The sequence below is a fragment of the Vicia villosa genome, linkage group LG5 (genome assembly GCF_029867415.1).
Source record: "Vicia villosa cultivar HV-30 ecotype Madison, WI linkage group LG5, Vvil1.0, whole genome shotgun sequence".
NCBI lineage: Eukaryota > Viridiplantae > Streptophyta > Magnoliopsida > Fabales > Fabaceae > Vicia > Vicia villosa.
In genome coordinates this window covers 170333278-170360601 of record NC_081184.1, presented here as the reverse complement: position 1 = coordinate 170360601, position 27324 = coordinate 170333278, and the positions used below count along the sequence as shown (strand labels likewise).

The 27324-nt window shown below is 36.1% G+C and overlaps 1 protein-coding gene across 1 annotated transcript; it reads left to right on the top strand.

Annotated features, from left to right (window-relative positions):
- The first annotated feature begins 41 nt into the window (after positions 1 to 41).
- On the top strand, positions 42 to 17349 carry LOC131603893 (DENN domain and WD repeat-containing protein SCD1-like). The gene is made up of 31 exons (XM_058876346.1): positions 42 to 555; positions 718 to 811; positions 2208 to 2409; positions 3501 to 3642; positions 3728 to 3828; positions 4346 to 4409; positions 4773 to 4886; positions 5584 to 5804; positions 8528 to 8582; positions 8671 to 8754; positions 9398 to 9593; positions 9687 to 9816; positions 10590 to 10632; positions 10716 to 10760; positions 10895 to 10970; positions 11095 to 11168; positions 11246 to 11296; positions 12211 to 12368; positions 12473 to 12520; positions 13266 to 13323; positions 13436 to 13519; positions 13837 to 14098; positions 14194 to 14393; positions 14474 to 14538; positions 14633 to 14756; positions 14847 to 15028; positions 15131 to 15202; positions 15478 to 15638; positions 15769 to 15810; positions 16185 to 16393; positions 16969 to 17349. The coding sequence occupies exons 1-31, from the start codon at positions 382 to 384 to the stop codon at positions 17062 to 17064; spliced, it is 3627 nt and encodes a 1208-aa protein (XP_058732329.1). The 5' UTR covers positions 42 to 381; the 3' UTR covers positions 17065 to 17349.
- Positions 17350 to 27324: the final 9975 nt, after the last annotated feature.

Here is a 27324-nt window from a genome sequence, read left to right as displayed (position 1 = left end):
GTAGGAAATGTGATTCTTTCTTACACTAATCACACTTTTCTGTTGTCACAATTCCTTTTACACACATAAAAAGTTTTTATTCCACGTTTTTTCTTCTCCCGTTTCTCTATTTCCCAGTCAATCCCTCATCGGAAAGAAAATCTCATCACCTGAGTTACATTTCAGAGCTAAAAGCTTAACCACCTCAACTTCCTAATTACACCAAAATTCAACTTAAAAACCGTCCAAATTCACATTCACATCCAAATTCACATTCAAATTCATATTTCGCAGATACAGAAAGAACGATAACCAGATCTTGAAGCATTCTCTTCTTTCCCGGTTCCAGAGTGTGGAAAGGGGAGAAGAGATCGCAACTCCTCCGTTCACCGTCGTCGGAAAATGGCTCGAATCTTCGAGTACTTCGTCGTCTGTGGAATCGGTCCCGAGATTCGATCTATCGACGGAACCAAAGGCTACCATGGTCCTGGTTGGATGTACCTTCCTTCTCTTCTCGATCAGTATCCACCGTCTACTCACACTCTCTACCCTCCTCCACCTCCTCAGCTTCCAACTGTAAGTAATTCATCAACACATAACAGAATCTCTTCCTCTGCTTTCGCACTTTTTATACTGAATTTCTGATTTCGAAGTATTCGAGTTTATGTAAGTAAATCGTTCCTGATTTGGCTTCTATTTTCAAGATGATGTACTGACGTAAGTGATTGTTGATTTCAGTGTGTTTTGCCGGCTGGTGTTGAGTTCCATTCTTCAGGATTTGATCCGAACGATCCTTCTACGTTTCCGAGGAGTTATCCGATTGTTTTGACGGGTATGCATTTGTGTTTGCATTTAGTATTCAGAGTGCTTTTGATTTTGGTGTAAGTATCTTAGGAAGTTAGACATTGTTTATTAAAGCTTCCTGCATAGATGGTTTAAGTAACTTAGGACTATTTGGATAAACAACTTAATTAAGCGCTTATATATATAAGCTATTTCTATAACAAGAGATAAGATAAAGTCAAAAGCTATTAGGTGTTTTCATATAAGCTATTAGTTGCTTTCATAAACTATCATGGAGAGTTTACGGAAATAAGCCGTGTTAAGTAGTTTTCATAAGCTCTCTTAAATAGTATCACAGGTACTTATACCAATAAATAAGCTGAAATAAGTCCATTCATAACTTAGTTACCTGGTTGTGAACCTTAGGTACAAGGCCATGTTGTACGGTTATTATATGATTAGAGATTTTAAGTATATTGGTCCATTCTTTTACTGAGAACTGTGATATTATTAGTTGACATGTTGTCTCGGGGATAAAATAATCAGGTCATTTGCTTGGGAGATTTCACAATCTATATATACAGCAGTAAATAGCCGTGAAGTGTGTTGTTAATGATGGGAATTTTACTGGAGGAAAAGTAGTAAAATACAGCTAATGAAAGGATAAATAAATTTCTAGTAGTGATAGTGATCGAAACCCGATAATTGAATTACCATGAAATAACAATTTTATTAAAAAATGGGATAGAATAGGAGAGAATCTCTCCTCAAGGGTTTCCCCTTCACAATAGAGAATACTCTTTTCACAATTTCAAATTCAATATTCAAAGATGCTCTGTACTCTCTGTGTTCTCTTATTTATACACATGCTCTCTATAACAAACTCAACTAACTGAGGAACAAGTTAACTAACTAATTTCTATAACAACTCTTAATTACTTTAACTACTCTAATATGCATCATTAACTGATAGTTTGTTGGTGTTATTGCTTGTTTGGAATAAAGTAATCTTGTTCTTCCAATTTCTGCATATTAGGAAACTCCCTTAAAAGAAGCCACATGCTTAACGCTAGGGAGATGCTGTGAAAATAATTTTATCCTAGGGAAAGGAGAGGTTCTTAAAATAGAGGCATTGTGTTTTAAAAAAGTAAACTAAGAAACTATTCCAAAGTGAATGAATACATATCTAATGAGGTTGTAACAAAACAAATATTTTGAGAGAGAGTAATGTTGGACCTTAAGATCTGTGAAATACTTTAACATTTCACCCTTACAGTTACATTTTCCTTTTGTGATGACGCTCCCATGTTCTTTCTTACCATGTTTTTAAAACATTATTGAGACATAATTTAATCTTTCAATAAATTTAATTTGGTTGCTTGTATAATTTATATCTTCTGGTGTGGGTATTCTGAATATTACATTGACTTAAAAGTTTAATACAGAGGGCGATGGTTCAAAAATCTATGTTAGTTGCATTTCTTTCCGCGATCCAGTTTGTGAAGATATTGTGGAGGCCTACAGGATACAGGGAAATTCCTATGCTGACAAATGCATCTGTCTAGTTTCACGCTCGCCAAGTTTCAGTGTGCTAAGGAGTGCCCTAGAGGAACTGTTTGTTTTATGTTTCTCCCCAACTGGAAGTAGGTAAGTGTATGTTCTCCATGATGGTAAAAACTTAACCAGCTTTCTTATGGATCCGCAGCTATTGAGATTGTGACAACCTTTGTGTATGTTCTGCACAACAGTCTCAAAATTTGGGTTGGGCCTAACTCAACCTAGTGTTATCAAATAGCGGCACCATGGCCGCTATGGAGGATATTCATGACAGTTTTCAGGCTCACTTCTATGGTAAATATCATCCGATATTGCGGATTTTTCCGCCATAGTCTGCTATAGCGGCGGAATGGCGGGATTTTGGCTCTCCGCCATGGACCGCCTTCTGCCATCGACAACACTAACTCAGCCCTACAAAACCGGCATGTAAGATGATGATCGTCCCCATTTATAAACACAACACAGGCCATGTCTCTTAGCAATGTGAGACTAAATGCACATCTTCAAACCCAACACAAAGAAGGTATTGGAGGCTTACAATGAAGACAAGTTAAATGCCGCTATTAAGGCGACTAGGGGCGGACCGCAATTAAGGCGGAAATTCCAACACACCCCCTCACGCTTGGGCCTCAATGAGCCCGAAGCGTGGACGACACGGGAAGCCCAACAATGAATCTAGGATAGGCTCTGATACCATCTCAGAATTTGGGTTGGGCCTAACTCAACCCCACAAAACCAGCAAACCGGCTTGTAAGGTGAGGATTGACCCCACTTATAAACACAACACATGCCATGTCTCTTAGCAATGTGGGACTAAATCCACCTCTTCAAACCCGACACAATGAAGGTGTTGGGGGCTATAATGAAGGCTAGCCAAATGTCGCAATTAAGGCAACTAGGGGCGGACCGCAATTAATGCGGAAATTCCAACAAACAGAAACCAAAGCCTTTTTGTATGTTCTATACAGTAGTTTATAAAGTAATACTCATTTCAATTCATTAGAATATCAGTACATAACTAGGTTTCTTCATTTTTCCCTTTTGAAATCAAAATATAGCTGAATTTTGTTTTGTTTATGCTTTACGAATGTGGCTAAATGCGCTTCCTTAGATTAATCGTAAAAATCCATTTTATTGTGTTTCCATTGCATTTAATGTTCCCAGCTCTATAACTATTTCAGCAAGCCTCTATGGGATATTATATCACATATGGTGTCCAATGTACCTTTGCCTACTCCTGGAAAGGAGCGAGTTCTGTTTGCTATTGAGAATTGTCTGCTTTCTGTAGAGGCTCCGCCAAACTATGGACTTCCCCATGTTGATGTATGGTCTCCTAGAATCCTTTTGGGGATTTATTAGCTGCTTGCTTATGCTTCATTAATTAACAACTGTCCTAAATTCTATGCAGATATCATTCCAGCCTCTGGTACAGTGTTTAGATGTTGACAACTTAATAAGACTTTTTACAGCAGTGCTGCTTGAGAGGAGGATTTTACTTCGGGCTAACAAGTACCTTTCTTACTTATGACAATTAGTATTGAAATAGATAGATCCAAGTTACATTTGGGTTACATTGATATCCCCAGAGGCAATGATCTGGTTTCTTGGCTTCCATCTACACCATCATAAATATCATTGTATAAGTTTCACATGTATTTTCTCTATGCTTCATACTGATGATATGGGACAGTTTGTGCTCCCATTATATTTATGTGGTCTAGATCATCTTATATTATACACTACTCTTTTTTCTTTTATTTTAAATTAACCACTAATTTGGTAGTTACTTTACATATAAGTGTCTGATACATTGAGATTTGAAGTACTTGTTATTTCAATATTTCTTGCATGATTATTTTTGGGGTCAATTAGTATGGATGACAAGCTTCTAGATGTAGTAAATATTACAGCTGATCATCCTTCTCCCTCAATTTTATCTCAGTTGTTTGGTTATGGTAATTTGTCATTTTGACTATATTCAACTCAGTTGTAAAATGATTGTTTAGTCTGTATTTTCTTCTGGCAGGTATTCACTTCTAACTCTTGCATCAGAGGCCATTTGTCATCTAATCTACCCATTCCGATGGCAGGTACTCGATCCTTTACATCTGTGCTCCAGTCTGGAGTTCCAGTTCCCTCCTGTTTTTATCGCAGCACCACCTTTGATGTTATGACTAATTGCTCACGGGGTCTTGTTTCTAAAATTCCTGTGGGCGGACTTACATTTGTGTTACTAACAACCCCAACCATTTTTCCTTTTAATCACTATATCAATGTTTAAGCAAACCTCCTCAAATAGATAAAATATCCACCCACCCCAGTAAATTTTGACTGTGTATTTGACAGTCCCACTTGAAAATGCATATCACATTTTTGTCATGCTATTTTCCTACAATGCTGGCACCTCTTGTTGACTTGCTTCTAATGTTTGCTTTTTATTTCTCTTTCTCAAGCATGTATACATTCCGTTGCTGTTTTACAGTGGAGTAGATTATATTGATGCTCCAACACCATATATGATGGGACTCCATTCAGGTGTTGATATGACTGGTCTAACAATGGACGGTGTAAGTCAGTACTTCTCATGTTCCTCTCCACCATTGCCGCACTTATTCTAAAATATCCAGTTTTCGTACCAAGTAATTCACCTTGTAGTTATGTATATGATATAGTTATTGAATACAAGTTGGCTGTAAATTCTTTTATTCTTCATTTAATCGAAATTAACTTATCATTGTTAATGATTTGCTATTTGTAATGGAAACAATGATACTTATGAGTGGTTAGAAGTAATTTCTATTGATTCCTCAGCGAGTTACAACTTTATAATACTTTGTATTTTATTCTCAAAAGTTTCATTTGACTTTTTTTATTAACAGGATTAAGTCAGGGACTAATGCCTTTCTACATTCTGTAGCATGTATGTCCATGATGAGCCCTGACTTTAGACAAAATTATCTATAGGTGATTTCAAACAGCAGTGTCAGAAACAAATTGTTTTACTTCATATATGAAAAAATTTTGATGATAATTTATGCTGCTTAAATATCAATTTATTGTTGTCATGTTTACAAATTAAAAAATGCAAAATAGGGGAATGCTATTTTTTTATACTATTACTCTATTTGTGTTAAGTTCTCTGTAGTTGATTGTGTGCTTAATACCGTTTCTCTGTCATCAGTGGTTAGACAAATTCTGTTTGTTTCAAATGATGGTTGGTGGGTTTTGCCATGATAAAAAATATTGTCTTTTAACCTCTTGTAGGTAGTTGTTGTGGACCTTGAGTATAATTCTATCACTACATCAGAGGAAATTCCACCTATTCCTGAGCCAGAACTCAGCTTTTTGCGTGGTGAGATTATGAAGTTATTACATCCCAATGTAATTGGAATTGATGAAATGAAGGCTGGAATATATAGTGTATCTGAGCATTTTCCTAAACTTAGGGCTAAGCAATGGGGAGAAGATCATGACCTTCAGCTAAGGTGATGTTTGGGTGTTAACTTATTCACTACTCTCCATGCTTTATTATTTTCATTCGAGAGTCTCTTAATAGTTTTATTGCACTAGAAAGCTGTGATGTATACCATTTGAATTTTCTGTTATTATTGTTTAAGTTCAATAGGTCGTTAATGCTTATAAGTCTAGAGATGAAAAAGATTTGTCTTATTATTATTATTATGCATAATTTTTTTTTTTAAATTGGAGATGTCGAGATTAGACACTTGTTAAATCTTAAGTTATCAGATAGAAAACCCAAACAATGATAATTGTATCTTAGAATTTCTTCAATGCATCTTTCACACGATCTCTCATGAATATTTGTATGTTTCTTTATTTATCATTGTTTCCTTTTGCAATTAGGATAAAGAGTCTTCTTTTGCTAGGAGTATTTATGTTGTAAATAATTTATATTTGTAGTTATTACTAATAATTGTATTAGGCCTGACGGGCAACATCGGCATTAACTTTGTCAATTCTAATAATGATCAGTTGTTAGATGTTTCTACCAAATTCCTGCGAGGATCTAGAATTAATTATATACTCCCTCCGGTCTTATTTATAAACAAAAGTCTTCTAAATTTTTTGGCCTTAAATATAAGCAAATATCAATAAATATATGTGCATTTAATGCTTCTATTCCAATATTATCTCTGCATTAATTACTAAATATTTTTAGTGGATGACAATTTAATTGAGGGTATATTAGTAATTTTGTTATCTCTCTTACATGAAATCAAGAAAATTAAATACACTTAACTATCTTTCTTAATAAGCGTAAAATTTGTCTTTTTTGCTTATAACTCAGACCGGAGTTGTATCAATGTGGCAAGCTGGGTGTATATGATATATTTTCTCTAGCTTGAGGGAGAGTGTTGATATTTTATTATTACAGGAATAGTTTGTAAATATACTCTAGAATGTTCTTAGCACATTCCTTTGACATTAATGCTCTTTAATGTATAGTGCATATATAATAGAATTTCCATGATGCTATTGAGACACACAGTTTCTGCATATGTTTCTCATATTGCTTTATTTCCTCTCTTTCAATAGTTGCATCTTTGTGAACTTTAATTATCCGTTGGCTGATATTTTCGCCAAGTCTCTGATAGGCCTGTAAACAACGTACGTATGTGCCAAGCTTGATACATGTGATGTATACGAACCAACTTGAGGGGAAGAGTTGAGATATTTCCCTTATCTACTTTCATTTATTCCTATTTCTGTAATCTTTTAGGATCTTGATTGAAAGCTTTTAGTATAAGTAAATAATCTTGATTGTAATCTCAAGTCCCACATTGGTTACAGATAGAGTCTTTAAAGAGTTTATATAGAGAGACACCCCTCACCTTACAAGTCGGTTTTGTAGGGCTGAGTTAGACCATACTCTAATTCTAATATGATATCAATAGCTTATCGATTGGACCCCTCACCATTTAATATGCGCGCCAATCCCTAAGGGGGTATATTGGAAAAACCAAGTCCCATATATCGACAATTCGAATTCCTTGTAATTACAAGGTGATAGATCTATTTATAGATCAAATGACAGCTCAAAGCTCTAACTAACTGATAGAAACTAGTACCAAAATAAAATTAACCGTAGAAAGTGACTTTTATTTAGGGCAAAATATGTTTACAACGAACACATAATTACAAACACTAGAGAATACATAATTCACACATAAACTAATCCAAGAAATTTGAGAGTCTTTGTCTCTCCCTCCAATAATTCGAGAGCTTGGCTCTCTCTCCCAAAACCATTCAAAAACTATCCCATAATCAGTTTCTCCCTTCCTTTCTCTATTTATTCTAAAACAGAAACACACATAACCCATAACTGCTACACATATCTGACATCAATAGAAATAACTACCCATAACTGCCATAATAAGAAGTCTAACACTGACAGACATCAATAGAAATAACTATCCATAACTGCCATAGTAAGAAGTCTAACACTAACTTTCTGTTAGTTAGTTCCTAAGTTTTAGGGAATAGTTAGACAGAGGGATGGGTACTGTACAGCAGGTGTAGCGTAAGTGCAATGTATCAGAATCAATTAAAACCTATCTAGGAGGGTTCAACTAACTTAATGATAGTTGAATCTTATCCTCTAAGAAATTGGTAGTCTGTTTAGTTTCGTCAAAAGAAAATCTGTATAGTAAAATTTCTATATTAATGTCTTATGGAGTCATCTTCAGTCACCTTAAGACAAAGGACGGTTAATAGTTGAAGTTTAGCAGTGAGATGGTTCCATATATATGTTGATTTGTATCATTGTTTTGCTTACTGAGTTTGTTATTTATCAAATTCAAATTAAGGAGAAATTAGTGCGTGTTTTTTTCTTTTAAAAAAAAGTAAACATTAAGATAATATGGGATCAAAACTAGGTAGTTATTTAAAAGCGAGTAATGAAAGTTATCACTTTTATTCTATAAGCTAGACTGATGAACTAACGAGATTGTCACGGAGCTTAAGTGGTAAAACTTTTATGAACACCAAGTCATGGTTTGTTTGTTTATTGATTGATTTGTTCTTTCTATTAGACTCTGTATGTCTGTGGTCTATCCTCAAAATAGGCATCGACAATTGTGGACAAATAAATTTTCCATGTGCGTTGCATTCATATTAACAAACCAGAGATGTTGGTAGCGCAATAAATTGTGTTTAGTCTGATGTATTGTCATTTTGTTTTTTGCAGGATGATATTCCTAAAGTTCTTTGCAACATTTTTAACTGGTTATCGCAATTTTCTTGTATGATTTTTTCCTCTGTTTCAATGGTTTGGTTTTCCAGCTTCCATTGAACACTTTGTTATGAACTTACCATTTTTTTTGGCTTCAGGAAAATAGTGCTACTCAAGTCTTCAACACCCAAGCTTTTTTAAAGAAGCGGTCTCGATCTACCAACCAACCCTCGGAGCCCATGGTAATTTTAGGTCATAACAAGGACTATATTCTCCAATTAGCAATGATGGCAAATACCAATGTCTCAAATGATCCTTATCATGATTATATTTATTTGCTGTTGTGGTGGTCTCATAAAAGTAATAGTGAAGATTCGTCTTCATGGTCAGATTCTCTTTGCTTGATGATTTATGAATGAAATGCTAATTGTATTTGTTGAGATCTCACAACGACAAGATATATGGGCAAAGGGGTCATTATAAGGCTTAAACAATACCCCCTCCCCCAATGCAAAATTTTGGGGCTGAGTTTGGCCTCAAGCTCAAATTCTAAGGTGATACTGGAATTATTCTAGATCCGTTATTGTGTTTCTCATATTTGTCCAAACTCTAGATGTTAAATTATAGGCACGAGGGTGATATTAATGGCCACCCTCATTTGTCCACTCTCCAGATATCATGTTCTAAATGTGATAGGGTGTGCTGAGATCTCACATCGATTAGAGATATGGCCAAAGTAGTCCTTATAAGGTTTGAACAATTCTCTGCACTGGGTCTAGCTTTTGGAGTCAAGTTAGGCCTATACCCCTAAATTCTAAAAGTATTCTTCATATCATTGTAAATTTTTTCTGCCTTCATACTAATTTCAAATTTGATTTTTTGCAGATAGCTCAGTTCCTTGACTCCCATGGTTTCTTGGATTATTTGGAGAGAGGGGTTGGTTTCGATGAAAATAACAATACTGTTCTTGATAAGCTACAAGATGCAATTGGAAGGGGTCAAAACCCTATGTCAGTTTTTCCTTCATCCTCGGTAGAGCCTGAGATTTTAACAGTAACAGATTCTGCTGTTGGAATATCAGGTGAAACAAATTATTTATCTCCAATTTTTCCAGCTGAATGAAATTGTGAATTTACACTAAACTGGATCTAGTTTTCACTTCTCTTGTCTTCAGAATCTGGAGCCAAATATACTTATAATAGATTTCCATCAAACATCAGAACGGAAGAGCAAGAAGAAAAGAGGAAGCAGATTCTTGCAACCATTAGTAATGCCTTTGAGTACTCAGGAAGGCATACTCCAAGGTAATGCTAGCATTGCCAGAAAGGGTTTTTTTATAGAAAATTACACTCTTCTCCCTAAGAGAGGCCAGATTGCACTTCCTTACTTCTTATCTTAAAATCTACCCTCCCATCCCCTGAGAAGTAAATATAATTTACTCTTAGCTTTTATGTTCTCTCTCTATGATAAAAAGATTATTCATATTTATTTAAATAGGGCGGCCTGATAGGCTTAAAAGATTTTTTTTTATGGCTTGGGGCATAGCCTTTTTAACTAAATAGGCTTATAAAAAAGCCTATGCCTTTTCAATTTAAAAAAGAAAACAAAGCCAAGCCTGGCCTGAGCCTGAGCCTGTGTAGGCTAGGGTCCTGTTAGTCGGCCTGGCCTATTTCCACCCCTATCTGTGATGAGAAGAAGAATTTGTATTAAGAATCAAGGTAAGAGAAATGAGGAATTGATGGAAACAATTATATGAACTAAACAATTTTATTGACTAGGAATATAGAAAAATCTTTTCTCCAAGAGTTTCTTTCACCCTATGACTGAGCCATGGCTCTGTTTAGTTAATGCTAATAAATTTGAATGTTCCCTCTACACTCGCATCCTTCTATTTATTATGTAAAAAATTCCCTCTAACTACCTAGCTGAGCAATTTTACTGTCTCTAACTAATGTCCCAATCTTTTCTGTCTTATCACCTTGGAATATTTGTATTTTCTCTGTGTCTATATCTTACATTTTTTTTCCTGTGTTGAGCAGTAAGGATCCTTTAACATTTTTTTTCCTGTGTTGAGCAGTAAGGATCCTTTAGCAGATAATCTTAGTCCACTCGAGAGAGCTGTAAGTTAGCATCCCCAGGATAATGCTACTTGTGTGTCAATTGATGCAAATGGCCCCTAACATTATTAACTTTATGGTTTCAGGCTGAAAGAGAACTTATGGTGCTGGACATTAAGGTTAAGCTACAGGTAGCTTCTTTGATGCCTTAAATTAAATATGTTCCCTCTGTGTGAATTTTTGTGTGCAAAATTGCAGAAATGTATTTTTTTTTTTCATTTAATTTCTTCCTCTCTTTTAATATTATGTTTTATTTTTGTCACAGGGGTTATGGCTGCGGCTTCTTAAACTGGGATCCACAGATGATCCTCTCTCATCTTTTGAATATGGAACAATACTTGGTAGATCTCATCTCTCTTGCTAATACTTGAGGAGCACATATTTCTTGTTTGTTACCAGAAAAACTATTCTATATTAGGTGTCTGAAACAATTACCTAAATATGATTATATGGTTGGTTTTGCAGCTTTGATTGAATCTGATGCGGAAGGAATTGGTGGTAGTGGATTTGTTGAATGTATAAGGGAGCATATGCATTCGGTTAGTAGCTTTAATCAGATAACACTGATAATTATTTTTTTCCTGGTAAGAAAGCTTATGCTGGAACTTTCTATCAGGGTTGGCACTGTCAGCTCACCGAAGAACAGTTTATTGCAGTGAAAGAATTGGTAAACAAATTCTTTATGTTAAGCTTTTTAATGCTCAATATGTGTTGCAAAGAATAAATGATTATAAATCTGTGAATGACATTAATTTATTGAGATACTACCTATCTTGATATGCAGCCAAGCAAACTTGAGGTCAACTTATAAACTTAGGAGCTACATCTTCCTTGATTATTCAAACCTGTTTCCTGACCTCCCCTTCCTCACAACAAAATATTCAAACCACTAGGGTGGATTATTATCCAATATTGATATTAGTTAGACTACCTTTCTAGTGGCTCTACAAATCACGAGATTGGTTTTTATATTTGGTCTTTGAAAACTGGTGTTCCAACAGTATGGCTCGCCGGGATTCATCATTGAAATCTATAAATAATTTATTTTCAAGTGCAACTTGGTCCAGCTTTCAGAATAGAAAATATTTGGCTTAAATGTGCGTTGTATTCCTTTACTATTGTAGAAGTTTCGATTTAATTCCCCCGGTTTTGGTTACAGAAATGCTGTCTTTCAAATCTTCAATTTGATGTTAAGGAAATGATATGACAAGCATTTCTTTGACGTGGTTTCAAAATGAGGCTATGCTAAGAAATGTGATTCCTCATACCCCACTTGTCCACACTTCAGATAGATAGCCCTATTAGTGTGAGGTGATGCGTTGAGAGTTGAGATTCATATCATTCCACATGTATTAGTCCAGCTTAAAATGTGTAGTTCTAAAAGTAAACATATGTTTTAGGAAGTTCTTATAGTTGTTTGCAAGCCTTAGAAAGTTCTCACCTTTCAAGTCAGTTTTGTGGTGTTGAGTTCGGCCTTAAGTCCAAATTCTTAGAGTAACTCCCCCTTCTAATTGAGTGAATAATTTTTCCTCAAATATTTTGTTAACTTGTCTCCTTTCAAATTTTTTCATTTTTTTCCAGCTCAAAACAGCTATTAACCGTGCAACAACACGAAGTGACTGGTTGACCATTAGAGATGCTCTTGAAGTTTCTTCCGATATGTATAAGAAAGACAATAATAATGTGCCAGACTATGTCCAACGTCATCTAATTTCTCTATCTATTTGGGAGGAGCTACGGTATGGCCTGCATGTAACTATCTCTACATCGTTTTATCATCAGAAATTTATATTGAGCTGGTCATAAAGGAGTGTTTGACGTAGTTCATGCACTTCCCTTGCAGGTTTTGGGAAGGATATTTTGACTATTTGATGGAGCAGTCTTCAAACAAGTAAGGATTAACTTTTTTTGCATACATTTATTTATTTTTAATTTTATTATGTTTTCCTTCAAAAGAAGTTTCCTCATTGTTTACCTTCTACTGGTATATTTTCTACCCTCAAGAATATTATCTACTTTTACCTAAAAAACCGAGTTGTATCTTTTATGTATCTAATATTGAGGGTAATGAGTGGTTAGATGCTATTTGGATAGAAAAAATGTTTGTTGTATACATTCTCCTATCCCCGTCAGTATTTTCACCCTGCACTCCCCTTCCTCATCCTTCCAACCTCAGAAATGAGTTTTTCATCCTGGTAATTATGCTTTTATGGTAATTTCAATACTGCTTATGGATGAATGGGTGGATGTATATGTTAGAGACGTAATGTAAATTAGTAGTTATGGCTTGATTGTATTAGAGTATAGTTTTACTTGAGTGTTTACTATTGTTCTTGTGCTTTTATCAGGTGACATATATTCTAATAAATTTAACTTATACTTTAATAGATAGTATCATGTAAACATAGTATATTGCTTAACATTAATCTTTGTATTATGATTCAATATACATATAAAACACACAGTCTCTCTCCCCCATGCATTCTCATTTTGTTTTGTCCTCTTTCTCAACTCTTTATACTTTCTGAACAAGCATCCAAATATTTTAACTAAGCTTAGAAAAATTAGACATGCCTATAATTTTATAATCTTTATTGTTCTATAGACTATTGTTTATGAATTTGTTTTCTTGTCAGGTCAGCCAACTACGCATCTCTGGTGACTGCACAGCTTGTTGTGTTGGCTTCACACATGGTATTGTTTTGGCTGTTCATGTGCTTGAATTTCTACATCATCTCCTTTAATATAATTTAAGTCGGTTGTATCATTTTGTGTTAAATACTGAGACTCGTTTGTATTGATTAAGGCTGGACTAGGACTTCCGGACAATGATGCTTGGTACATGATCGAAACAATTGCAGAGAGGAATAGTATCGGTTCCAAACAATTTGTAAGTTAATTTTTCACTGTGTAATGCATATATCTTATGAAGTTTGAAATATATGGTAAATGGAAGCCTATTCATTAACATTGCAAGACATGTAGTTTTGGATTTGGTGAAGAGCTTTTATGAGTATATATAGAAATAACATGTTCTACCTCAGCATGTTTCTATTTGCACCCTTGTTCCATTTTTGGTTGTATAATTGGTGTGAATAATCACTAAAGTAGTTGTTAATGGTCACTATTGTCTTGATTTTGTGCAACTGAAAGTTTGAGCACATAGCAAGATTTATCACAGAACTGTTCCTTGTGTGATTGATTCAGATAAAAATTAGAGGATTCTTGTCTCATATCCAACAACTACGAAATGGATACTGGGGATTCACCTCAATGAAAGCACAGTCTGTGTCATCACTTGCATTGCCATCTCCACATTCAAAAAATGCCACAGATGAGGATCAGCAACCAACTGAGGCTACCGGTGTTGGTAGAAACTGGGTGCAAAGTATGTTCAGCCGAAATACAACATCTAGATCCAGCTCATTTAGTCGTGTTCGTAGATGGACATCTGACGGAGGCAATTCAGGTACTTGTTATAACATATCTATAAGTGCAATTATGCCTCCTTGACTATTGAATAAACTGCCAGCATCATTTTGCCCTACTTCCGTATAATTTCAGTCACCAGTGAGAATGGGACTCCTCGCAAACAAGATCTATCTTCTGGGGGGCAGAAGAAACTTCAAACTAATGTCCGCATGCTTAGGGGTCATAATGGTGCCGTTACTGCTCTTCACTGTGTTACAAAGAGAGAAGTATGGGATTTGGTGGGTGACCGTGAAGATGCTGGTTTCTTTATTAGTGGAAGTACAGACTGCTCTGTAAGTGTCTTTATCTTTGATATGGACTCATTCTGTGCCCAAAACAAGGTGACGTGCATAAAGTTTGTGCAAATATGCAGGTTAAAATATGGGACCCAAGTCTTCGCGGTTCTGAACTCAGAGCTACTTTAAAAGGGCATACAAGGTTCTCTCTCCCTCCCTCTCTTGAAGTTTCTTGTACGATTGCTTACATCTTTGAATCTGTAGTTATGTATAACCTTGCTTAACTTTTAATATAGGACTATCCGAGCCATAAGTTCAGATCGGGGGAAGGTGGTGTCAGGATCTGATGATAAGTCTGTTTTGGTGTGGGATAAGCAGACAACTCAACTTTTAGAAGAGCTTAAAGGCCATGATGGACCGGTATTCTTAATTTTAAAAATATTAATGTGAATCTTTTAAAAATATAAACATTGGATAATTGAAAGTTAATTTAAAAAACCAACTGTGTAGGTCAGCTGTGTACGCACGCTCTCAGGTGAGCGTGTGCTAACTGCGTCTCATGATGGCACTGTGAAGATGTGGGATGTAAGAACTGATAGATGTGTTGCAACTGTTGGTCGTTGCTCTAGTGCTGTTTTATGTATGGAATATGATGACAATGTGGGAATCTTGGCTGCGGCTGGAAGAGATGTGTATGTTACCCCCAAAAAAATACAACTTCAGATACTTTTTTATGATTCAGATATTTGTCATTCATTAATTATCTAGAGTTTAATCCGGTGCTTGGACCATAGGGTTGCCAACATGTGGGACATTCGTGCTAGTAGGCAGATGCATAAACTTTCAGGACATACACAATGGATAAGGTAAACAAGAATTATATTTCTACTTCTCTTCTACTTTATGTGTTTGCTGATAGAATTAATTATTAGTGTAAATATTCGAGAGTGATTGTTACTTGTTAGTATTCCTAGGCTTAACAACTTCCTAGGTTAGTGCTTATTCAGTAAGCTTCATTGTATTAATTGTAACACTATTATAAATAAGTACAAGTAATGTGATCTAACTTAAGACACACTGAATTTACAAAATTCTTTATTTACAAATGTAAACAAATATCTATTTCTATATAAAAATGCAGGTCATTAAGAATGGTTGGTGACACTGTTATTACTGGTAGTGATGATTGGACAGCAAGAATATGGTCTGTTTCACGAGGAACATGTGATGCTGTCCTAGCATGCCATGCAGGGCCAGTATTATGTGTTGAATATTCTTCGTTAGATAGAGGAATAATAACGGGTTTGTATATCCAATTTTTGGCTATAGTGTCATTTGATTATACTTATTTTTTCAGCTCTTGAGGAGAGTTGTTCGAAGAGAATTTCTTTGTTGTGTTTTAACTTGCTGAAGGGTTAAATTTCCATTGCAGGGTCAACCGATGGCCTGTTGCGGTTTTGGGAAAATGATGATGGTATGGCAGCCTCGTTAATGTTACAAGCTATTTTGATTCCTGGCATTTAGCTTCTGTTTTTGTTGCAAATATACAGGCTATTTAATGTCAATTTGACCTAGAAACACCAATATGTTAAATAATATCGTTTGTTGTAGCTTAACCTGCAGTTATTCATATAACTACGCCTGTCATTGTAAAATACTATCATAGTACTGCCAGTCCACATGTATAGTGACTTGATCTTGCAAATTCAAAGAAGCATTTTTCTAAGAAATACATAGGCTGTGTCACATGCAATAACATTCCAGAGGTCATTTTATGTCCACAGTTCTGCTGTGCAATGTCAAAAGGAAATTTATCACCTAATAACATTGTATTAGTTGAATGTGCAGGAGGTATAAGGTGTGCAAAAAATGTAACAATTCACAACGCTGCCATATTATCTATAAATGCCGGGGAGCACTGGTTAGGAATTGGAGCGGCTGATAATTCTCTTTCTCTCTTTCATCGGCCCCAAGAGAGACTTGGTAGTTTTTCTGGCCCCGGGTCAAAGATGGCTGGTTGGCAGCTGTACAGAACACCACAAAAAACAGTAGCTATGGTATGCGGTTTTTTGGTTGTCATATAGTTTCAAATTTCTTTTGACTAAATAATTTTAAATGTATGCATATATATATTTCTTTTTCATGCCCCAAAATAGGTATGGTTCAAAATATAGTTTTTTTCCCTGGTAATTTTTTTAGATATAATTCTGTTATGATATTCTTTGCCTCCAAGATTAACTTGCCAAGTTCATACACTAATTTCTACACGCCTGATGTAACTGTATTTATTATCACATTATCTCTACTACTACTACCACTTTTGCTATTTCTCTAGATGATTATCCTTGAGATTGTTGAAGTTACTTTAGTAACCACATCACTCCTTTACATATTAAGTAAAAAAATTAAATATATTTCAATCTCTCCATGAAACCATTCCTTTCAGTGACAATCTATACGACTAAAATTTATTGCGGATTACTTTAATTAGCATCAGTACTTGAGAACACATTTTTGCTAGACATAAGTGGCTGCCTGGCTGGGGAATGTTATTGTATGCATGTTTAATTCTTTCTCTTTATCATCATTTGTTATTTTTCTGGGCTGACTTTGCCTGTTTTATGACATTCAGGTAAGGTGCATTGCTTCAGACTTAGAGAGGAAAAGGATATGCAGTGGTGGTCGTAATGGGCTTCTAAGACTATGGGATGCAACCATAAATATTTGAACCTGAATGATAGATATATGAATGTTCATGTTTGTAATTGTAACAGTGTTGTTTTAGTGAAAAGCTAGGCACCCATTGAAGGGTGTTTTCTCCACTTTTTGTTTATTTACTGGCGAAGTACAGAATATGCAAGATATCTCAGACGAATCTAAAGCTTGGAATCCAAGTTTGGCTGTGATAATCTCTGCCGCATTCACGTCTTTGTCTTTGTACCGTGGTTAGAGGTTCATGTATCCGGAATGTACATAACTTTGATGAAGAACAATTTTTGTTAGTGTGGATAAATTTAGTTAATTGTGAAGAATTAATCCCAATTGATTTTGCAATGAATCTTATTGTTACTTTGTTCAAATCAAGATTCTTGTTATGCGTTAAATTTGGAAATTATTAAACAAACCACTTATTAAACACGGCAAAGGTTTTTGACAAATTGATTCATATCCGCCACTCGTGTTTTGTTGATATTGCTTGTTTTACATGTTAGTATTAATCAGTGCGAATTAGTGGGTGATAAATATGGAATCGTATTAATCAGTGCGAATTAGTGGGTGATAAATATGGAATCACTAATCATAGATTTGAGCATATGATAGAAAAAGAAAAATGATATTCCTACACCACATTCATATACTATACCTATTTTAATATTATAATAATAAAATAATATTTTAATAAAATATATATTTTTTATTTTTTATTTTTTATTTTTTATTTTTTATTTTCTTAGAATAAGGGGTGCTGATATAAAATTATGTGATTAATTAATTTTATAATTCTATCAATTAATATTTTATATTTTATTAATCAATTTTGTTTTATTATTAAAATTATCTTTAATATATGTGCGTTTATTAACCAAATTCAACACTTCATAATTAATATTTTATATTTCATTAATCAATTTTGTTTTAGTACTAAAAATTGTTTTTAATATCTAGACGATTATTAACTAACTTTTTATAATTCATTAATCAACTTTGTTTTACTATTTGAATGTTTAATAATCAGCCTCATCACTTTGTTAATTCATTTTTTATATTATTATTAAAAGTATTGTTCTGCACTCTTCATGATCATGACATTGTTCATAGTCACTATTCATGTTCATGTTACTGTTCATTGTATTTGTGAATAGTAAATACATAGTAGTCACTATTCATGTTACTGTTTATTGTATTTGTGAATAGTAAATACAGTATAGGTGTAAGGGATGATGTTGGAATTGCTGTTTTTAAAAACCCAAATTTACCATTAATGTTTAATTTGTCACCTCACCGGAACATTAATGGAATTATTAGGTTAGTTAAAACACATGTTTAATTTGTCACCTCACCGAACATTAATTTGTCCCCCACACTTAAAATAGGCAATGAATTAATTAAAATTTAAAGGATATTTTTTATCATACTGATTAAAATTACTCTTACAGGAGAAGTTATAAAAATATTGATATCAGAAATGGGGGCGAAACGGTCTCGAGGGCGTCCAAAAGCTACGGTGCTCTCGTCGCCGAACAACCCTCCACCGCTGCTGACACAACCGGTGGTGACGAATCATACAAGTGCAGAAGGAACTAGTAAAGGTACCAATGTAGTGAGCAATGACGATCCTGAGATAGCTATAGGAGGAGAAACCCTAAAAATGGCGGTTCCTAAAGAAATGGAGAAGATTAAAGACGCGACAAATACGACTCCACGAAAACTCTGGGTGGATGTAATCAGTGAGAACCGAAATCCAGCCAAAGGTAGAGCGATGGAATTTGTAGCACCTATGGTAAATAATGGAGAAATTGAAATTGAAATCAGTGATGCTGACATGGAATCGGAACTACAATTTTGGGGAAATGCTCTGATATTGTATGTGATGGGAGAAGAGGTGAGTATGCACGCGGTGAAGAACTTTATGCAAAAGTCGTGGAATTTTATTCAACTTCCAAATCTATACTACCATGATGATGGCTACTTCCTCTTGCGATTCAACACTGATGATGATAAAGATGCGGTGCTAATGCAGGGGCCCTACTCGATCCGTGGTATGCCAGTGTTGCTAAAGGAGTGGCATCCGGATTTCAATCTGAAGAAGGACATGCTTAGAACAATCCCAATCTGGATCAAGCTGCCCAAGCTTCCATTGCAGTTATGGGGAGCCTCAAGTTTGAATAAGATTGGCAGTGCGATTGGAGCACCGATGGTGACAGATGAGTGTACTACACACAAGTTGAGAGTCTCTTATGCACGGATTTTGGTCGAGGTAGACATAACTCAAAAGCTTCCTGATGAAATTACTATAAAGGATGCGCAGGGAAGGAAACTGAAGCAGAGCATCGAGTACGAGTGGCGGCCTAAATTCTGTGAGAAGTGTCAACAGGTTGGGCACAAGTGTGGTGAGCCACGAAGAGTTAAAGTATGGCAAGAAAAGAAGCATGTGGAAAAGACTATACCTGCCACTAAAGAAGCACCACAACAACAGGCTGTTGAAGGAATACAAGAATTAGTCGTGACACCACCACAAAATAACCAGATCAGGGAGGAAGAACTTGATGAAAGCTGGACTCAAGTTAGGAAGGCTACAAGAGATAAAGGTAAACAAATTGCTAATGATAATGTGGTTACTTGTATCAATGGCTATGAGGCCCTAGGGGTTGTGAATGACCCTTTAGAGGCTGATAGAGGGCCATGCTAGTGGCTTGGAATGTCAGGGGACTTAATAAAGTTGGGAAGCTTAGGGAGATCAAGTTCCGTCTTCAGGAGCTCCAACCTGAGATTGCTGTGATTATAGAGACTAGAGTTAAGCATAATAAGGCCAAGCAGATTAGGGATGCTTTGCATGATAGTAGAGAGTATTTTGACAATTATGCTAAACACCCTAATAGTAGAATATGGATTCAGTGGGATAAGAATAAAGTGGATCTCAGATTTGTGCATTGTACTAGCCAATATATCCACTGTGGTGTATATGATACTTTGGGCAGGTTCAAGTACTGGATGACAGGTATCTATGCCATGAATCAACTCAATCAAAGACAGAGCCTTTGGAAGGATTTAGTCAAGATTCATGCTAGTCAAACTGGTGCTTGGTGTGCTATTGGGGACTTCAACAATGTGGCCAAGGCTCAGGATAGAATAGGAGGAAAAATTGTGACTGAAGCTGAATTTGAGGATTATGGCAATATGATGGATGCTATTAACTTCAGTGAGATGGATAGTAAAGGGGATTTCTTCACATGGTCAAATAGACAGAGTGCCAACCCTATTTACTCTAGAATTGATCGACTCATTGCTAATTCCGAATGGTTCCTTCAGAATAGTGATCTGGTACTGAATATCCTACCCCCTAATGTTTCTGATCATGCTATCCTCAGTCTGTGTAATACTCTTAGCTGCAAGTCTAAGCATAGACCTTTTAGATTCAATAACTGTTGGACTGAACTTCAGGGGTACAAAGAGACTGTGCAGGAGAGTTGGCGGAAACCTTGCAGGGGCAGACCTATGGAAGTGCTATGGAAAAAGATGGAGAGACTCAAGCCTAAGCTGAGGGCCCTTAATAAACCTATATCTAATCTGCAATGTAGAAAGGCTGAAGCTAGACAAAAATTGGAAGAGAAGCAAATTGAGTTGAGGAATAATAGACTGAACCATGCCACTATTGAGGAAGTGAAAAAACTTACTGAGGAGGTAATTAATTGGAATGAATTGGAACTGAAATCTCTTAGCCAAAGATCCAAAATCAAGTGGCTCACGAAGGGAGATGGTAACACAGCTTTTTTCCATGCCTTCATCAAAGCTAAGTACAATGCTAAAAGTCTGAATTTCATTCAACAGGAGGATGGCACTGTTTTGTCTGACCAAAAAGATATTGAAAGGGAAATTATGAAGTTTTATAGCAACCTTATGGGTAAAGCTGAGCCCAGGCTTACTCAAATTAATATTGAGGCTATGAGAATGGGAAAGAATCTGAATATGGAGCAGAGAGAATACCTAATTCACAGAGTTACACCTAAAGAGATTGAGGAGGCTCTCAAAGGTATTGGGGACTTGAAGTCGCCAGGAGCAGATGGCTATGGTGCAAAATTTTTCAAAGAAAGTTGGAATATAGTCAAGGAGGATCTCATTGCAGCTGTAAAGGAGTTTTTTGAACATGGCAGGATTTTGAAGGAGCTGAATAAAACTGTTGTGACTTTAATACCTAAAAGTAATGATGCAAAGTGTGTTAAAGATTTCAGACCAATTGCTGGCTGCAATACAGTGTACAAAATCATATCTAAAGTCATGACCAACAGGATGTCCACAATCCTTCCTAGTATCATAGGGATTAGTCAAGCGGCGTTCATCCCTGGTCAGATTATCCACAATCATATTCTAATGGCATATGAGCTGATAAGAGGGTATACAAGGAAAGGAGGAACACCTAGGTGTATGTTACAACTCGATCTTCAGAAAGCTTATGACATGGTGGATTGGCATGCCCTTCAAATGGTTCTTAAAGAGTTGGGATTTCCTGATATGTTCACTCAATGGATCATGACTGTTTTAAACACAGTGATCTATGTGTTCAACATAAATGGTACTAATTCTGAAGAGCTTCCAGCTAGGAGAGGACTGAGGAAAGGGGACCCCATCTCCCCCTTGCTTTTTGTCATCATGATGGAGTATCTCAACAGGCTTCTTCTGTCTATGCAAACCAGTCCTGACTTCCACTACCATGCTAAATGCAAGAAGGTCAAGCTGATTAACCTTACTTTTGCAGATGATGTTTTACTTTTCTGCAGGGGAGATGCTCAGTCTGTGAAGTTATTGCTTGATACTACTGATAAGTTCTCCTCCTCAACTGGACTTAAGGTTAACCCTAGAAAGTGTAAGTTCTACTGTGGGGGGTTAAATGAAGCAGAAAAGCTGGCTATAAAGGCTCTCACTACCTTTGATGAAGGGATGCTTCCCATGCGATATCTGGGAGTCCCTATTACTAGTAAAAGGCTGACCATACATCACTATATGCCCCTTATATATAGGATAGTGCAGAGAATGACACACTGGACATCGAAACTATTGAGTTATGCTGGCCGTATCCAACTTGTCAGAAACATCACAGTTGCCATCACACAATACTGGATGCATTGCCTGCCACTGCCCCAGTTTGTCATCAAGAAAATTGAAGCTCTCTGTAGAAGTTATGTGTGGGCTGGGAGCACTGAGCTGACGAGAAAGAGCCCTGTGGCATGGGACTCTGTTTGTAAACCTAGAGAACAGGGAGGTATTGGCCTCTATAACCTCACTGTGTGGAATGATATTGCCATGGCAAAATGCTTGTGGAACTTGAGTACTAAAGCTGATTCGTTATGGGTGAAGTGGGTTCACCAATATTTTTTAAAAGGCAGAGATATTATGAATATACCTGTTGGCACATCAAATTCCTGGGTGCTGAGGAAGATCTTGAGCATGAGGGACTATGTGCAGCGGTACCCGATAGTTTGGGAGCAGATGATGATTAAGAAAAAGTTTCATATGAATAAATTGTATACTGTGGCTTTAGCTGATGGTCCTAAAGTGGAATGGCGTTACCTCTTCAGGAACAATGCCGCGCGTCCTAGGGCCTCGCATACTTTGTGGATGGCGTGCCATGGCAAGCTCCCCACTAAGGAAAGATTGCATAGGTTTAATATGATTACTGATAATCAGTGTAATGTCTGTGATGTGGAAATTGAAACTCTTGAGCATCTGTTTTTCAAGTGTGGGAAGATGGAGGCCATTTGGAAAGGAGTACTCCAATGGCTGGAGATCGAACGCCAACCTAGTGGCTGGAATGAGGAGCTGAATTGGGTCCTGCATGAAACTAAGAAGAAGGGTTGGCGTGCGAAGGTGATGAAAATTGCGTTTGCTGAAACCGTATATGAAGCGTGGCGACATAGAAATGATATTGTCTTTGGGAATAATGCTAATAGGAATATAGTGGATAGTATTACTGATTGCATTGTGTATAGGGGATGGCAATCCAAAAGGATTAGGCATCATATAGCAAGTTTGATGTTATAAGTTTTGGTGTGTTTGGGGGTTGGATCTATGGATCACCTTGTACATATTGTTTTTTGAATTAATATATCTTATTTCTTCAAAAAAAAAAAAAATTACTCTTACAGAAATATTAGAAAAATGTTTTTTTTGCTGTTAGTTTTAATGAATAAAAAATTCATAGAAATTTCAAGTTTTATTGTTAACATTAGATTATGATTTTGTTTTAATAATTTAATTATATCTTTGAAAATATTCTACATTGATATTAACTTGACTAACAAAAATAGAGGCAAGGAAGCTGTAAGTAATAACAATTAACTAAAAATTAACCAATAATAGGTTAAAAGGGGAAAATTCAGTCAAGCTTACAAATTAATTTACAAATTTGAGAATTTTTTTTCCACGTCTTTTAGAGTAACAAAAAAGTTAAAAATGTTTCTAATTTTTGGAGATTTATCTCCGGATGTACTATTTTCACATAAAATAAACGTAAATGGTTGAGCTACCATCACTTTGTCAAAATTTTATTCGAAGATGCATCTCCGTATGTGTTTTAGGGTTTGTTCGCAGATGCATCTTCAAATTAACTCTTATTTTTAAATTTAAGTTTTATTTCCGAGATGCATCTCCGAACGCGTTCAATGAATATATAATGCGCACTAGACCCTCCCTCTTCTCCTTCTTCATTTTCTGAAACTTTTGAGATTACCCCTCGTGACCAACATTCTTCTAGTGAATTTTTAAGGAACAATAGTACCTCTACTTCAATCTTTCCAATCTCAACTCACTCTACCTACTACCTTCAACATTTTTCATCCCCATCAACACTTTTTTGAATAAGTTTCTCATTTAACTTATTTTATGTTTTAATTAATGTATTAGGTAAAATAGTTTATGTTAAATGCATTAGGTAGTAGTCAGATTCAAAATAGGTAGATGTTAAAGACATGTACTAGGATTTGGTTGCATTTTAGGTTGTTATGGCAAGACTGATATTCGTTTCTGCCATTGACGCAAACACGATCTAATTCGAAGATGCATCTCCAAATTATGCCCTTTTTGATTTTCGGAGATGCATATCTGAAAATTACTTGGATGCAAACTGGTGTCTTTTTCTCAATTTTTCAAAATAAATGGCTGCAAACAACGACGATTGAATGAGATTCGGCAGTGAATCCCAGCACGCGTCTGTTCGACGTGAGAGGGCTAGACATCAGATTGAGCAGGCAAGAGCTAGGCAATGAACTGTCACTAGGCCTCTTGACGGGGAAGCATCAACTTCTAGGAGCCACTTGTCACAAGGGTTCTCATCCTAGGACATGTTTCCCCTGATCACGTAGATCGGGAGGAAGATCCTGCTGCACATGATGGTGTCCTCCACTTGCAGACCCGTATCCAGGAGGGCCATCTGACATCGCTTTACATATATACTATTTAAATCATGTTGATGGACATGTCTGGGACAGAAAGGTATGTTTGTTAACGGTTGTTATTTATATGTTTTAAACAAATTCCCTGCGACTGATATCGTTATATTTTTTAATAGGAGCGTGATTGTTTGAAGTCTGTTAACCACGGTAGAAAGATTTTGAAACTTTAAGATCCAAAGGATGATTGATTCCAAAGTGTCATCCGACACTTCGGTCTTGTCAGCGTGTGTTCTCTTGGGTACAAGACCATTAGTCATGACATGTAGGGGGATTTTCCTGAGAGATGGCATACAGAAACATCATCTTTCCACTTCCCAATTGACAAGATGACGATTACACTAGATGACATCGCTTACCTTCTACACCTTCCCATCAGGGGGAAGATACTTGATCATTCCAGGATCAAACGCGATGAAGCCTAGGAGGTGATGGTCATTTGTTTGGGAGTTGACCTAATTGAAGCCCTAATGCAGTGTGAGAGCACCATAGGCGCTCATCTCAAATTTCCATACTTTAAGGAGGTATATGAACAAAACTTGGAGTTGGTCAATGATACTGACTGCGAAGAACTACACATTACCTACCACTAGGAGTGTGCTTTGAGGTGTTTCCTCATATTCTTGGTTAACATGTCCATGTTTATGAACAAAAGTGCAACCTACATCGATGTGGCATACCTTAAGTAATTCATCGACTTTTCGGCCATTCATGAGTGGGACTGGGGGCGCCTGTTTGGTACACTTATACTCCAAGTTGGGCAAAAGTTCTCTTTGGACGACAAAGCAAATGACAGACTCATGCACCCTGCTGACAGTAATTTTCATATCCATTATTAATTTTAAAAGCACTTGTTTACATTGGTTACTAATTTTTTTTCTTATTCATTTTCAAGGATGGATCCTATCCCACTTTCACCACAACATACACGAGCTTGATCGTGTACTAGAGTACACCGAGTATTGACCACGTGCTTGCATGTATTTCTCGCGCAGATGGAATGATGTTCTGCGGCAGTTTCATGTATATATTGATCGGATTCAACATGATGACATTGACTGGACACCATACACCACTCACCAAAACATTATTGCCTTCAACCCAATTTCATATTACGCCGAATGACTGGCATGTGGGAGGAATCTGATGTGCAAGTATCTGCCGGAGTGATGCATGCGTCAATTTGGATATGTGTAGATCATTCTGAGACCCACCTTTAAGTCTGCTCCTAACAACATCATTTGTAGACATCTTGATGATATACTAGCATATTACGAGAGTCATCTAGTACCAAAAGAGTATTGAAGTATGTCACCCACAAGTTAGTGGTATTATGTTGACGGTTACATGACTTGGTTCTATAGTGTCACACCCTGTCATAACACCAAACACTCCTGGACGTCCACCTAGGTCTGCTCATGAGGAGATCCTGGAGAATGAACAGACCAGGGATGACAATGTCATTGATGTGTTGTTGATCTGTCAAAATATAATGCGGATTACGTATGATGACATAAAATTTGGACAACTTGAGAGAGGTGGCGATGATGCGGCTGCCGTAGCACGTTATTCTTACCGAAGCAAGAAATTCCTTGGGTTATCGGCGGTAAAGGAGGAGTCAGGGGGTTAGAATTAGGCATAAGCAGTAGGTTATGTATTTTTTTTATTGTGGAATGTTTTAGTATTACTTTGAGAACAATGTTTATAATATTATGAGATGTTTTTTTAATTAATGCATTATCTTGTTCTAAGATGTTCATATTTATTAATGTTTGAAATAAATTATGGCACAATTAGTCGAATTAAAATGATTTTGAATTTTAAAAAATACAGCACAATTAGTCGAATTAAAATGATTTTGAATTTTAAAAAATACAAATTTAGATAATGTTTCTGTCCAAGATGCATGCAGGTAGGGGAGGCAAAACCGGCAGTGGAACGTCGGGCCGGCCCGCGCACCCGCCATAAAATGACGTGTTGAGTTGGAATTTTAGGTTTGCCGCCTATCAAAGTCTGCCTCGCCAAAACCTGTAGCCCGCTAATGCTCGCCCTTCCAAAACCTGCTGCCTGCAAAAGCCCGTCTCGCCTATTCGTTCTATTTAAGTCCGCTCATTTTTTTAGTTAATTCTAGTAATTTCAATTCTTGATGCTTTAATTTATACATTTATTTGTAAATATATGCAATATTTTTTAAGTAAAATTTGTTAAATAGATGTTTTATAAAAAAAATAAACAAAAAATTTAATTGAAAGGTAAAAAAAACTATTAGTCTATTAAAAAAATGTAAAAATAAATTAATAAAAAAATAAGCGGGCAAGTCCGCCGTCCGCCACCTTGGCGGGACAAGTTTGATTTTTGAGCCCATTTTGATTGGCGAGCTTCCCCGCTCCGTTTTTTTTTTTTGCGGGCATAAGGCGGGGCAGGTGGTCCGTTTTGCCACCCTTACATGCAGGAAAATTTTCGAAGATGCATATCTAAAATAAGCATTTTCCGAATCACCCTAGAAATTAAATTTTTACAGATGCATCTTCGGATCAATTTTTGGAAGAAATAAAGTAGCTGCTTGATTTATAAAAGATGAAGATTTAGGCTCTGTTTGGCATGCCACTTTTTGAGCTTATGTCTTATAGCTTATAGCTTATAAGCTCATATAATAATAAAAGACCTGTTGGGTAATGGTCTTTTCATTACAAGCTTATAGCTTATTTTACTAGCTTATAGCTTATTTTTCAGACGCTATTTCAAATAGCGTTTTAGCTTATAGCTTATCATTTTTACCCTTATTATTTTAACTAAAATCCACTTTTACCCTCTATAATTTGTTT